Here is a 14,175-nt window from a genome sequence, read left to right as displayed (position 1 = left end):
TCATGAATTCTCTTCCAAGAAAGCAGAGTTGTAAGAGAATACTGGAAAAGGGAATGAAACATACATATTTCTCATTGCATTTTCTTTGTAATTCTCCAGATGCCTTTTTAAAAAATGTATTTTGTGTAATCAGATCTTTTTTCACTTTTATCTGAAATTAAAACAAAAATGCAGTGAGCAGGGACTGCATAGAGGAACTGAAATTGTGTGGATTCTATCAAAGATACAAACTCCCTGGTGGTCTGCCAGGGGAAGATGATAACATTTAGAAATATAACATATTTCTAGCCCTGCCTAATGTGGCTCAGTGGATTGGCCTGTGAACCGAAATGTCACTGGTTAAATTCCCTGCCCCAGCACATGCCTGGGTTGTGGGTCAGATCCTTAGTTGGGGGCATGCAGGAGACAGCTGATTGATGTATGATGTATTTCTCGCACACTGACATTTTCCTCCCTTCCCCTCTCTCAAAAAATAAATAAAAATGTTTTAAAAAGAAAAAAAAATAAAATAAAAAATAAAAAAGCTTTCCAGCTAAGATTCCAATTCTTTGGGCCTGGAAGGTAGGGGCAAAAGTCTTTATTTTTAAAGATAATTCCGCCCTGGCTGGTATAGCTCAGTGGATTGAGCGCGGGCCTGCGAACCAGAGGATGGCGGTTCGATTCCCAGTCAGGGCACATGCCTGGGTTGCAGGCTGGTTCCCTGCAGGCCAACTCCCAGCAGGGGACGCACAAAAGGCAACCATACATTGATGTTTCTCTCCCTCTCTCCTTCCCCTCTAAAGATAAATAAATAAATAAAATCTTTAAAAAAAAAAAAGATAATTCCAAATGGGATTTTGTTTTGATTTTTCAGATTGGAAACCAATGGACAAGACACCGCCATCACTTACTTCCCTTAGAAAGCCAGGGTCCCTAACACATTTCCTTCTAGACCCCAGTCAGGCCTGGTTCTCTCTGCCAGGCTTATCCTCAGTGGGGAGAGAACTGGTACCACCAGCCAGCATTGGGGAGTGGTGTTCTGTACGCAGAAACACAGAACGCAGGTAGGAGAGGAGAGAACCGACAAACTCTCCAGGAGTTTGTTCTGTCGCAGAGGCAGGAGGGCAGTGGCCGATCTGCTGGGTTCTATTTCTGCGACGCCCAGAGCACTTGTGGGAGGGTGGGGGGACGGTGGGAAACAGATGTGTAATTACATGCAAATCAGGACACATCAGTATGTTTATAGTGGTTACCTCTGGATGGTAGGTGATTTATTTCCCTTGTATTTTTTAATTTCCAAATTTTCTACACTGAGTTTCTTATGTGGTAAAACAACAATAAATTAATGTTCGAAAGACTGATGAGAGCAGACATCCTCTGCTCTTGCCAAACGGCACAAGCACTGGTCCTGCCCAGCGCCCCGGCGTGGCACCATGGACAGCAATCAGGGAAAGGGGAAAGGGCAGGAGGCCCGGGACAGGCCGGGCGCCCGGAGCTGCCTGCTCCTGAAGGAATTCCCGGGAAAATGCAAAAAACATCTCTACTCCTTCATCCTTTTAAACATTTATTTACTGTACAAAATATTCACACTGTCACTGCAACTGCCTGGCCCTTCTGCCTGGCCTGACAGATCTGCAGCAAGGCTTGGTCTCTGCTGGAGTCCTAGAAACACGCCGACACTCTCCTTGGTGTCACTTGGTGTCACTTGGTGTCTGGTTTCCTTCAAAGACACTGAAATGCCGGGAGGTTAGCTGACCCCCAAAGTACCTGGGCCACGAGGGCATAAATAAAAGAACTGACCAAAATAAGAAATGTGAATATAAAATTGCCCCAAAAGTGACAAACACTATTCCTTCTCTCCAACATACTGTTCCTTTTCCCCACACTGACTAGTACCAAGGCAAGATTAGGGAGAGAAGGAAAAAAAAAAGGAAAAGGCCAGAGAGCAGATACGTATTTGAACAGAGTTAGGAGAGTAAACTGGGAGAACAGAAAACCACACCAGTACCAAAGGGCTTCTTAACCAAAGACCCTGGAGCTAAGTACGACCACAGGGACGCAGCTGCCCCTGCTGGGCGGCAGTGGCGCCCAGGATACTTTGAAAAGCTAGGACTAGAGCTTAAAATGACAGGTCGAGTCAAGGAAATCAAACCCGGCTCCAGCGTCAGTCTGCGGAGGGCTGCTGGAGTGGAGAATGCAGAGTCCAGAAGAGGAACAACTGCCAGGGACAGCAGGAGGAGCTCACACGCCCCCGGCTGGAAACGCCTCTCTGGGCCGGAGGGGCAGCGTCGTGTTTCCCAGGGTGACGACGAAGCCTGCCTGTACACAGCCCCTGGGAAAACACCGGGGCAAGCAGCAGCACCTTGTCCTGGTCCCTGAGGAGAGCAGTGACCATGTGGCATGGAGGACCCTGTGTAGAGGCCCTGACGCTGGACCCTGGACCCCCAAAATGAAGTCAGCACCCACACCAAGAAGGACGAAGGACAACTGCGAGGGAGTAAGGTCAAGCAGGAACAGCAGCAGCTCAGGAAGGCCTGTTCCTCGCAGTCCCTGGGAACAGGAGGGCTCAGTCACGCCCCCAGGAGGCCGCGGCACTGCCGCAAGTCCTGCCTTCTCTCGGGACTCTGGACTTGCTGGTTTTGGTGGAAAGAGATGGCTTGTAATATTCTCAGAGTTGAATGCCCCATCGAGAAGGGTGACTCGCAGCAAAGCTTTCTTAAAAAGAGAAATTTGGGGAAGTTGATGAGATTTGGAGTCTTGAAAATGCTTTCATTCAAATCATGACGAAACAGGAGGTTGCCATCGTCCAAGAGGCAGCAGCCGGTTCTCTTCAATCACCACGTACAATGAACCCGATACACCTCCCCCCGTCCTTAGTTCCCCTGCTGGTAACTGATGGACGAAGGGAAGCAACCAGGATGGCCAGGGGTTTACTGCCCAAGGTATCTCCTCTACCTGTGTTCCCAGTGTCCCGACCCCAAGGACCTGTGACAAGCACTTAAACTACTGGTCCCTTTTCCCTTGCCTCAGTGCTGCCAACTGTTTGCAGAGAACACCAGCAGACAGAAAGGCAGGGATCACGGGATGCTATTCTTGCAGTCCCAGTCGCTTGCTCCAAAATTTTCTTCAGCAGAAAGCTCTGCATGACTCGGAGGTAGGTAGCCAGGCCCAGCTAAACCTCAGTGTAAAGAACTCAGGAACAGGCATCAGTAGTCTTCAAGGCGGCCACACGCATAGACAGCCCTGCACCTTGAAGGACAATCACATTCAGCATGGAGGCCACAGCCCAGACACATGTAGAGGGCAACCTTTCACATGCTTAGGGCTGTTTTTCTCCTGGGCTCAAACTCAAGAACAAGCTCAGAGAGTTAATGATCGTTTCCAGAAAAGCCTGCAGGGAAGCTCCTTGTCCAGTTCGGACACCACGAGAAACACCCTCTGTGCTCGGTCCCCACTAGAGGTAGTCCAGTGCCGCCACCTGTGCCCGCCGCGGTGCAGAGGGACAAAACCGAAGATCGCGCACGTGCGCCACTTCCTATCTGCACTTCTCCTGGTCAAGTAATGAGGTTAAGTAATGAGAGCCACAGAGGGGACCTCGAAGGAGCACAGCAGAGGAGGTTGACAAGGCAACGACACTAGCTTCCCAATGAGAGCTGAGCCCTTTTTCGAAATCTCCTTCAGCTAATGAGGCAGCTCCCGCTACTAGATCCAAGAACCAAGAGAAATTACAGCAGCGTGGTCCTCTTCTCATGACTGAACAAGCAGCTCAGGTTACGTACCGTGCCAGAGTGGCCTGTGAGGGGCTGGGCAGAGAGGGGGGGCAAGGGAAGGACAAGGCTCATAGGTGACCAAATGCTCCAGACACTGGGCAGCATGCAGCAGCTTCTGGCCAATGGTTACGTGTTGTGTCGGCATCAGTGGCTATGATGTCCTTTGCGTGCACCCAGATGCTCTGGAAAGCACAAGAGCCGAGAGGAACGCAGGAGGTGCTCAGAGCATGCCAAAGCCCTCGCAGCCCTCACTGATGGCCAGCTGCAGCATCCTGTGCACCTCTTCATACGAGTCATATGTAGGGAGGCACAGCTGGTTGAAACTAGAAGGGCAAAGGAAGAGGGGTGAACTCAGAAACGCCGACGAAGGCCAAACACCCTTCCGTGCCAGCACGCACCAGGCATTCAGACACCTACCACGTGTGTGCAGTCGGTAGCGTGCTGTGGGTTGGCGCAGCAATAATCTGGAAGGAGGGACAGAGAGCAGCAAAGCCGCCAGGCGGCAGCTGAGAGGAGCCTGTCGTGAACTGAAGCAGCCGAGCCAATTCCTCCTGGGTCAAACTGGAAACCACGGTCCAAAACCACCTCATGACCTGGCAGGGAGAGCACAAGGCCGGCGTCACACCAGTATGCGGCCTGAGTTTGACCTGGGGGGTAGGAGTGAGGAAGCAACAGGACACCCCGAAGTGGGGCTGTGCCCCAGTTACCCCTCTGCGAGTACGCAGGTAGGAGAGGTGAGAACCGACAAACTCTCCAGGAGTTTGTTCTGTCGCAGAGGCAGGAGGGCAGTGGCCGATTGCTGGGTTCTATTTCTGCGACTTTCCCATGCGCCGCTCCTGTGGAAGCCAGCATGGCAGCCACTGGGGCCAGGGCTCCCTTGTGCCTAAACCACCCACTGTCTTTCCCACACACATCATTTCTTCCCAGTTGACATGTCTGCTCTCTGCCTCCTGAACTTTTTCCTTCTGAAACTTTTTCTTTACAACGTGACACAAATACAAGTAAAAACAATTTGGTCCACTTACCTTTTCTCTGAAATGCCATGAGCCACCGACGACCACTGCATGAGCTTTGAAGTCTGTCACACTGATGTCCCCAGTCCCACACATCAGCAGCTGGAGAGGACAGTAAGGAAGGTGTTAGTTACCAGGACAGTCAGAGGGACGAAGACCCAGCATAAGGTCAATTCCTGACATTAATATGTAAAAATGCGGAATAAAGAAAACACCGGGAAGAAGACAAAAGGCGAGGTCACAGGGCCAGAACGCTGCTTTAGGAAAACCAGTTACAGTAACAGGCCAGTGGCGCCTGCAGAACTGTGCAGATGGATGCCTGCGGACTTCGCCTAGGCTTCCTGAATCAGAATCTCTGCGAGTGGGTTAGAACTTGTGTCCTTTGAAAAAGCCCCCCAATTGTTTCTGATGCACATACCTAACTAAGAACCACCGCTGTGGATCATTTTGAGTGGAAACAAAAGACAAAAAGGGCATTAAGTTGCCCCGGACAACTGAGTGCTCTGGACGTAGGCTGGAAATGCCAGGGGGGAAGCAGGCCCTTCCCCTCTGATGAAGACCCTCAGCCCCATTGACACGTTTGTCAGAGGGCCCTTTCTTTGCCCCAGGACCCAGGCTTTCGTGAACCGAACTTTTACTACCTTCCTTCCCTTCAGCCCTGTCTCTGCTTAATCAGATAAATTACAAAGCATGCCAAAAAAAACGAGAACATTAATGGGATCTGAGCTCTAAACATCTTGTTCCTGTCCTAATCTGCTTCAGGATCCTGCATGTTACTTAGCAGACTGTGAGCACTTACCCAATAGCTATAAAGAATGATATATCCTAATCGAGAGATAAGAAAAACTCAAATTAAGCCTCAGGAACCTTGGCTCCTTCAGAAATAACCTGTTAAGCTAATGAGTAACTAAGAGCAATATGTGGAACAAATGTAAGAGACCGACTGTGTCCTTCCTTCCTACTCCCTTTTACAAACTGTTATAAATGCTTTGCTTCGTGATTAAAAATATGTATGTGTGTGTGTATACTGATTACTTATTCAGTATATAAATAAATGAATGAATAATCAGTAGCTATTCCTCAGCCCCCAAAATAACAGCACTAGGTTTCTATGAGAAACTTTAGGCTAAGAGAAGGAGAGTTCATTTTGTTTAGATTTCATATCTAAAGATACAAAATACGATCAAACTTGCACAAGACTTTGATTTTTGTTCTTGAAGACAGTTCATTTAATAAGAATAAAAATTGTACAGGACCGCTTGAAACTTTTTTGTTTTCTTATTTTTAAAGAGCTTTCTTCCTACCATCTGCAAAAACATACTCTTCCTAAGGGCTATGGGAAGTTGAAACTAATAATTTGCATTCTATGAATCATCTGTGAGCAGTAAGCAAAAAACCCCCCCCAAAAAACTAATTCTATTTTTTGTCCACGCCTGATATGAACTTCAATTTTGCCACTTACAGAGTGTTATTTACTGTCTTAGAGCCCTTTTTTGGTTGCTACAGGAGAAATGAGACTATGTCAACTCTAAGTGCTGTGGCCCCAAATCTGACAAATGTCACATCTTTTGGTTTGTCTTCTTCACTGAAACACAGAGCCCTGAGGGCAGGGACTTCGTCTTATTGGCTGCTCTCTCCCCAGTGCCTCAGACGAGTGTGGTACACAGAAGGCACTCAATAAATAGTCCCCAAACAAATAAATACTATTATTCCCTTTAAGTCATCTTTTAATGTCAAAACTGCGCATGATACCATCATTCTTCAGTACTCACTCAACCAGTATCAATAACATTTGATAAGTAACTGAATACCAATTACTACTCTTCCAAAAGAATTAGTTATTTGCTGGTTTCTAGTCTTCACATTCTAACTCTGTAAAAGCTGAAGAACAGGTCAGTACACGGGAAGAGTGGTAAAAATGAGGCCGGTTCCCCCATAAAGGGTTTTCCCTTCACATCTCATAACAGAAAATACAGGAGGCTAGTTCCCTGGGCAAACTAAAACAGAGTCAAGAATGGGGTTTGTGCCCTGGCTGGTGTAGCTCGGTGGATTGAGTGCCAGCCTGCGAACCACAAGAATGGGGTTTGTGATTGGAAGCACTTACCTCAAGCTCATTTTCATCAAAAATAGCCAAAAGGTTCTCAGGGACCAACTCATTCAGGCCTGAAACAAAGCAGCCCAGTTAAAACCACACCCACACCACGGACACAGGCATTTTCATCTCAAAGCTAAGAGGAGACAGAATCTCACCTTTTAGGAAGTGTTCCACCTCCTCTTTCACTTGACTGGCCAGCCGATACTGGGCCAGCAAATTTAAATAGAAGATTTTATTTGCGTTGGTGACTGGGGTTTGAGCTCCACCCGTCATCAGTTCTACAACCTAAAACAAGAGGTGACAGACAGACAGGGAGAGGCCGTGGACGAGAGCTCGGGAGAGCCAGGCATCTGCCCGCGATGTCCCACAGACGCAGCCTCACTGAAGTCCGCCACAGCTGCGGGCTTCTACTGAGCAGCTGGCTTCTCAACGCACTTGGTTTCATAGTTACTAAGCTTCATCCTTCCTACCACTGTTGCTGCGCTCTACTAGCTACTATTTCAGAAGTGGCTGAGTGGGCCTTCTCTGACCTGGGCAAATAGCGGTGATACAATAGGAAGATATTATGGTTCCTTATTAGCAATATTTTCATGCATGATCCAAAATTAAACCATTACTGACCTCTTTTCTTAAACCCCTGAGCCAACTGAGAATAGACAGAGCCAGATAAGCAGTGAAGCAATCTTTTTAGGGCTCACATTCTAAGATGGCTTCCCTTACATTCGGCCCTTGCTGTCCCACAGGGGTCACGAAGGGCATGTGATTGTCAATACAATGGTATCGATCAGTGGTCCCTGTTTTCCAGTCACTGCGATTTGGTTTTCAATGTTACTGTAACTTTAGCTTCATAATTATCACCTGATATTGTTTAACTCTACCATGTAAACAGAACTACATTTGCATTAGAAATACTTTTGGCCAACAGTTTTGAAATAAAAGGTTTAAAACTATCCAGGTACGGTGTTTACATAAAAGCCATCTGTCACCCCCATCCAAGGTGAGGCAGGAACCGCCATCCCCTTCCAATGCACCCTGTGTGGTGACGCTTCCTACCACGAAGTTCTTTCTCCGCTGGAAAGTGCGGAACAGGGGGACAGACGTGCTTCACTCAAACGGGCCGCGATCGTAAGCGTGGGATGCGAGCCCAAAGCTATGCTCCCCGACGTGGCTGCTGCGGGCCACAGGTGGTGTGTTTCGAGAAAGCGGCTTAATTATCATTAGTATTATAATTAGTAGAATAGCCATGGCATTATCATGCTTTTAAGTTAATGAAAATAAAATAAAATGAGAAATTCAGTGTTTTGGTCACACTAGCCCCATTTTGGGCGTTCAAAAGACGGCAGAACTGGAGACCCGTCACCGCACCAAGTTCTATCGACTGTGCTGCTCTGGGGGGGGCGGGAGTCGGGGGCCCACGGGCTCCGTCCCCGTTCATACCTTTTCCAACTGGCCTGACTTGTTATACTTCTCTTCTGCAAAGACCAGCTCCATCTCACTCATGTCGTTGTTAAGGATGAAACAAACTTTAGATTTGTAGAATTCTGGGTCATCTGTTTCAAAGTACTGAGGAGAAAAAAGACGCAGAATAGAACATGACCGCTCTTACCCAGAAACGAAACAGAACATGACTGTTCTTACCCAGAAACGAAATTTGTAACTGCTTGGAACCATTCACCGCTTGGACCATAAGAACAATTAGCTCAGAATGCTGAGACTCCAGAGTTAATGGCCAGGTGCCTTGCAGAAAAGACACGCCTCAGGCATTACCTTGTAATGCATACGCAGTCCTATGATTTGGGCCAGAAAAGAACGGGTGAAGCGAGCGCGGACCAGCTGCTTGTAGGCCCCTCCTAGAGAGGACTCATAGAGACACTTGCCCACGAGCCGCCCCGCAAACTCGTACATCTTCAAGCGCAGATGAGCTGGGCGGTTAGGGTTGGGGTGCACCTGTCAAAGACAGACATTAAAAGACGCTGGGCCACGTTCCTTCCAGCCTTGTTCTGGGAAGACCCTCCCTCCCAAGTGTACCCCAAGGGAGCAGGAATGTCATCAACACTAGACCAAAGAGCCCATCTGAACGGCGCTGGTCTCTCTGCAGCCACCGCTGAGCGACTGGAGGACAAGGGGCAAGGATGGACTCACATCGGGCTGAAAACCTTACGTTAGGTCTGTGGCTTCATCGGACTGAGGATAACAGTTCATCAGTGGATGATGGGATGCATTGTCCCTCAGCCAGTTCTTCTTTTAGCCAAAGTCTATTTGCTCCTGATGCCTCTGCCTAGTCAAAGGCCTAGTACCAAATCCAAGAGCTTCAGGTGTATTTGAGAAGGTGGCTTAATTATCGTTATTATTATCATTAGTAGAACAGCCACTGCATTATAATGCTTTCTGGTCAAACATTTATCTGTCTGCATTTTCTCTTATTTAAAGATGAAATAGTGACGGCAGAGGAGGAAGGCGATCTCACTAGTTCATGTTGTAGGTATGGAGATTAAGAAGAGGGCGGAGGCTGTCAGATTCCCAGGACAGGTCCACAGCCTCAAAGTCCTGTTAGCCTACTTCCATTACAACAAAATTTACATGGCCACCCACCACGGGGAAGCCGCGGACTCACTAATGCTTGGTTGTTGTCACTGAAGCGGGTGAAGAGCTGACTGCTGGTATCGAACAGTGCTTTGCAGATTAGCTCAAACCATTCCCGGCGAGGCCCTCCCCAGTCCAGAGCTGAAAAGTATAATAAAAATAAAACATCACTCTTACCATGTTTACTCATTATTTCATTGTTTTATTCTCGCCACACTTCCTCCATTTCACTACCTTGGGGTTTCCCCCTTCCAGCCCATCTAAAATGTGAACTTTTAAAAAAACCCTACCCCTTTCCATAGGATTAAAGGTCCCGTAGTGTGGAAACACCGGACATCAGAGATCCAGGAAACGGACGTTTCCCTCAGTTCCACAAAGGTTAAAGTTTGCCCTTCTGGCTGTAGCTCACAGAGTCGCCTTCCCTGTGTGCCTGTGCTATATGGGGCCCATCGAGTCGTCTGGCCAGTAAGTACCACCCTCTTCATCTTGACTCATGATTTTTTTCCTTTTGTGCGGAGGGAGTAAGATGGAAAACAGGAGTGAAAGGGAGACTAAAAAGATGACTGTGACATTTCAAAGCTGACCTTCTTCATCCTGGAAAACCACTTCAAAGTTCTTGCTCCAATCTGAGATGGAAAAATTCCGAGTGGCTTTCAGAGACTAAAAGGCAGTGAAGGGAAGGAAAGCATCAGAACACTGGCTGGCATCTCCTGGGTGTTAACAACGAAAGCACAAGAAAAATGGTATCTATTGTCTACTAGTTCTTGGAGGCAATCTATTACTCATAAATCAGCTTTAATAACACCACCTTATATTTTAAATGCATGTTGCTCCAAAAGAAATGTAAGGTTTTAAAAAATAATCTAATTCATCTTTACACCACTGTCTTGTTGAAAATTTGAAGCTGGTTTTTCTTTTCACAACCTTCATTTTATTAATGAGAAAATGCTTAAAGAACTAAAAATGGCTCAGATTAGTAAGCTGTCAGCAAGAGAACCAAGGAGTCCTGGTTTTCAGTTAAGCACAGTCTATTTGCTAGACGTCTTTATCCAAAGACTAGGTTCAGACAGGGAGCCGCACCGCATGGAGAATGAGGCTGGGAGAAGGGGTTTCCAGCCACACCGACCAGAGCCAAACATCACAAACACATTCGGGACTGGGCCCAAGACTTCTCATTCCTGGGGAATGTAAGAACTACGCCAGTGTCTGTGCAGTGGGGACAGACACACATCAGGTGTTCCTTTTCCATCAGACCAGAATGACAACAAAAACCACTGCCTTTTATTGCGACAAGAGCTCTCCAGTCCAGGGATTCAGTAACCAGAACTTTCTTCTGTGATAACTACTTACACCTGCCCTACATAAGCGCCCATGAGTTTACTCAGGAACTAGTTCAGTATGGATTCTAAAGCCAGTGTGTCAACCAGCCTCCAATAAACCTGCCCCGAACTTAATACAATCAAACAGAAGAATAGCCATTAATAGATACGTTTACAGAGGAGAGAAATTCAGGTTTCACGGAAAAGATAACCTGCAGAATGTAACCAAATACCAAAAGAGCTTTCTAGTTGGAAAACTTGGAAACTATTAACAGAGATGAAACTTGACTCACCGATTCCAACAGGGCGTGTCTGCTGACCTTCAGGGTGACTTTGGAATGCGGTCTTTTCATGTGTACCTGCCGAAGTTCCCGCTGGAAAAAGTTCACCTTGTCCTGAAAGGTCTCAGAGCCTCCTGAGGAGCAGCAAGACTCACCGTGACTACGAGACGCCTGTGCGGGCCCCTCCGTACCCTCAGGCACCCACGGCAGCCGGGTCCCCACCTCCCCTCCCAGAATCCCTGCCCCACTTTACCTATGTTCTTGTGGAGGGAGCGGATGAAAGTGGCCGCTAGGATGTTCCTCTCCTTGCAGCTGAGCTCCACAGGGGGCTGGATGCCGTCATCCACCACCAGTGTAAGGAGCTTATGGACAGGGTCAGGGCCAAGATATGAAAACTAGCAAAGGGGGGGAGAAAGAGTGCATCTACAAAACCTTCAAATCCAGCAGAAAACGCCCACGTCCCCACCCTCTGTACCAACCACCAAAAAGCCTGTTTTCTCCAACTGAGTGCCTGCCAGGAGCACAGCTCCCCGTTCTCCTCCTCAGTGCTCAACTGGGCAAACTGTGTTCTCAACGATCTGAGACACGGACTGCCTTCAGTAAGGGTCACAGGTGACACCAGAGGCCTTCCACCAAAGCATACGAAAAGGACGAAAGCAGTAAGGATATATAAAAGAGCAAGGGACTGCCTAAAGCGACTGTGCAAACTGGGTGGAGGAAAGTAATTTGCCTTTAGATTCCAAACGCTCAAAAAAGTTTAAAAAGGCCCTGGCTGGTGTAGCTCAGTGAATTGAGCACAGGCCTGCGAACCAGAGGATCGCGGTTCGATTCCCAGTCAGGGCACATGCCTGGGTTGCAGGTCGGTTCCCTGCAGGCCAACTCCTAGCAGGGATGCATGAAAGGCAACAATACATTGATGTTTCTCTTCCTCTCTCCTTCCCCTCTAAAGATAAATAAATAAATAAAATCTTTTAAAAAAACTGTTTAAAAAAAAAGTTAAAAAAAAATTTTTAACATAAGAGAATACTGATTCTAAAAGAGCTTCAGCACACTGGCACGCCATCTGGGGAGCAAAATTACCAACACCTCCTCCATTAACTTAGTCTTAGAGGAAACGACAGCTGTTGGGATACTCAGATTTGCTTCTCAATTCCTGACTCTGTAAGCACGTGTCTTTCTACGATATCTATATTCTTCATGCCCTTTTATGAGGGCTGACATATTGCAGAGCTAAAGCCTGCTCGGCATGCAGCAGACGTTAAGGCCCCACTTACTTTGGTCCCTGGGCACACGCGGAAGGTGTAAAGGCGCCAGGGGATGATCTTCAGGTAGAACTCCTTCACCGAGAACTGCTGGAGGGCCAACATGCGGAAAACGACGTGAGTGACAGAGAAAGGCTCTGGGTGGGTATCAGCGCTCGGACAGCCGAGTCCCTACCTACGCCTCTCACGATAACCTTTCCTTCTACGGACAGAAAGCCAATTTAGGTCAGTACTGAAACTGAATAAATAGCATCACCCTCCTGAAACGGGCAAATAAAAAATGTGACTCTGGCAGCGTAGTTTCATGCAGAGGCATTCCAAAGTCTCAACACTCAGCTCTTACTACCACTTGTAAATATCTGAGCTCAGGTTTCCACTTCGTGAGTAGGGAACCCTGCAAATGTTCCACTTCTCATCTCAAAATCTACCTCTGCTCAGCTCAGTGCTGCTCAGAGAGACTTCCTCCAAGTCAGCGGACAGGGAACACCAGGGCCCCATACCCATTTGAATGGTACTGAGGACTTGCTGGGGAAGAGGAAGTGGGGGATAGAAGGACGATTGGGGTGGGGATGGAGTCTCATAAAAATTCATAAAAATCCCTTATATGAAAGTAAAGAAGGATCTCTTTACACCATCTACAAAAAGGAAAAAAATGCCATAATTTTTTAATCTAAAAAAACCCCTGTTATCTGAATGTGTAGTAGGTCAGATTTTTCCTTGATTTTTAAAAACTCTTCATTAAAGAAAATTTCACACACACACTAAAGAAAAGAGTATAATGAACCCATCACCAGCTTCAACAATTACCGATTCATAACCAACCTTGTCTCATCTACACCCACCAATTCCCCCATTACCACTCCCCCAGGCCAAATCAAGGCTAGATTTTAAATGATGAATGGTACAGAGCAAAGCGTTCTGAAGGAGAATAAAATGAGAACTCAGTTTTGATTATGAGATTAAAGGGATATAATGGGTCTATTTCAAGGGTGTATTTTTCTGAGGTGTAAATGAATGGGCAAAACACAAATATCAAGAAGAAAATCCCTAACACAAAGCATCTCTCAGCCCAGGGGCCTTGGGAAGTTCACCTCCTTGTCTCTGCCAAAATTTCTCTTCCAACTGTGTGGCCTGATGGTGACATCCATTTATTGCGGTTTCACAAATAACAGAATGAAAGACCAGATTGTTTTGAAACAGCACAAGGGAACACCAGTAATTTTTATCCTATGAGAAATTTTTGACAGTTAAAGTTGCTTTCTTTAAAACTCTAGGAGCCACATCTCAAAAACTCTCCCTGGGAGCACTCAACGGGCAGGCGGCCACAGGTTCTCCAAAGCTCTGAGGCGCCCCGACTCTCCGGGCAGGGACTTAGCCTAGTCCAAACCAGATGCCTGCAGCGGGACAGGTGGCACAACCCGCTGCTTCCCTTTGAGGGGAAGCCTCTCTCAGCACTCTAGAAACGCTACCGGTCAACGACCTTGCCCCGGCTCTCAGACTGCTTTGTGGCTTTTTCACCAACTACCAATCACACGCAGGCTCCAGCAGGGGGGATTTTGAGGCAAGAATGGGAGTCCCAACCTTTGGTGACACATAGCAGTACACCTTCTTCGGTTTCTTCACCTTCTCGGGGGTAAGACACTCAGAAGGCGAATCCTCATCTTCCTCCTCAACAGCTGTAGAAGGCCGGCGCTGGGACGAGCTCATGTGCATGGGCGGCAGGTGCCACGGTGTGCCGGCACAGTTGGCAGAATTGTAAAGGTAAGCCTCGAAGTAAATGCTCACTCCTGAGGTGGACACATTACGTTCAACAATATTCTTCTCATTCTCTGAAACAGAGCAAGGAATAAAGTTTAGAGCAGGAGTTGGAGGA

The 14,175-nt window shown here is 47.4% G+C and overlaps 1 protein-coding gene across 5 annotated transcripts in view; it reads right to left on the bottom strand.

Annotated features, from left to right (window-relative positions):
• Window positions 1-1,530: 1,530 nt before the first annotated feature.
• Window positions 1,531-14,175, bottom strand: part of AREL1 (apoptosis resistant E3 ubiquitin protein ligase 1) — a 37,574-nt gene continuing 24,929 nt past the window's right edge. For 4 of the 5 annotated variants that reach the window (XM_037031788.1, XM_037031792.1, XM_037031790.1 and 1 more), the window contains 13 exons: window positions 13,884-14,131; window positions 12,315-12,392; window positions 11,294-11,435; window positions 11,053-11,174; window positions 10,025-10,100; window positions 9,472-9,581; window positions 8,625-8,804; window positions 8,295-8,420; window positions 7,013-7,142; window positions 6,867-6,925; window positions 4,775-4,864; window positions 4,167-4,342; window positions 1,531-4,072 (listed from right to left, as the gene is read on the bottom strand). In XM_037031788.1, coding sequence (XP_036887683.1) covers window positions 3,970-4,072; window positions 4,167-4,342; window positions 4,775-4,864; window positions 6,867-6,925; window positions 7,013-7,142; window positions 8,295-8,420; window positions 8,625-8,804; window positions 9,472-9,581; window positions 10,025-10,100; window positions 11,053-11,174; window positions 11,294-11,435; window positions 12,315-12,392; window positions 13,884-14,131 — 1,640 coding nt within the window. In that variant the 3' untranslated portion in view covers window positions 1,531-3,969. The remainder of the gene's footprint in view (window positions 4,073-4,166; window positions 4,343-4,774; window positions 4,865-6,866; window positions 6,926-7,012; window positions 7,143-8,294; window positions 8,421-8,624; window positions 8,805-9,471; window positions 9,582-10,024; window positions 10,101-11,052; window positions 11,175-11,293; window positions 11,436-12,314; window positions 12,393-13,883; window positions 14,132-14,175) is intronic. The other variant, XM_037031791.1, reaches the window with a different exon arrangement.

The sequence above is a fragment of the Sturnira hondurensis genome, unplaced genomic scaffold (assembly GCF_014824575.4).
Source record: "Sturnira hondurensis isolate 20B ecotype Veracruz unplaced genomic scaffold, ASM1482457v3 Scaffold0021143, whole genome shotgun sequence".
NCBI lineage: Eukaryota > Metazoa > Chordata > Mammalia > Chiroptera > Phyllostomidae > Sturnira > Sturnira hondurensis.
This window is presented reverse-complemented; position numbering and strand designations above follow the sequence as displayed.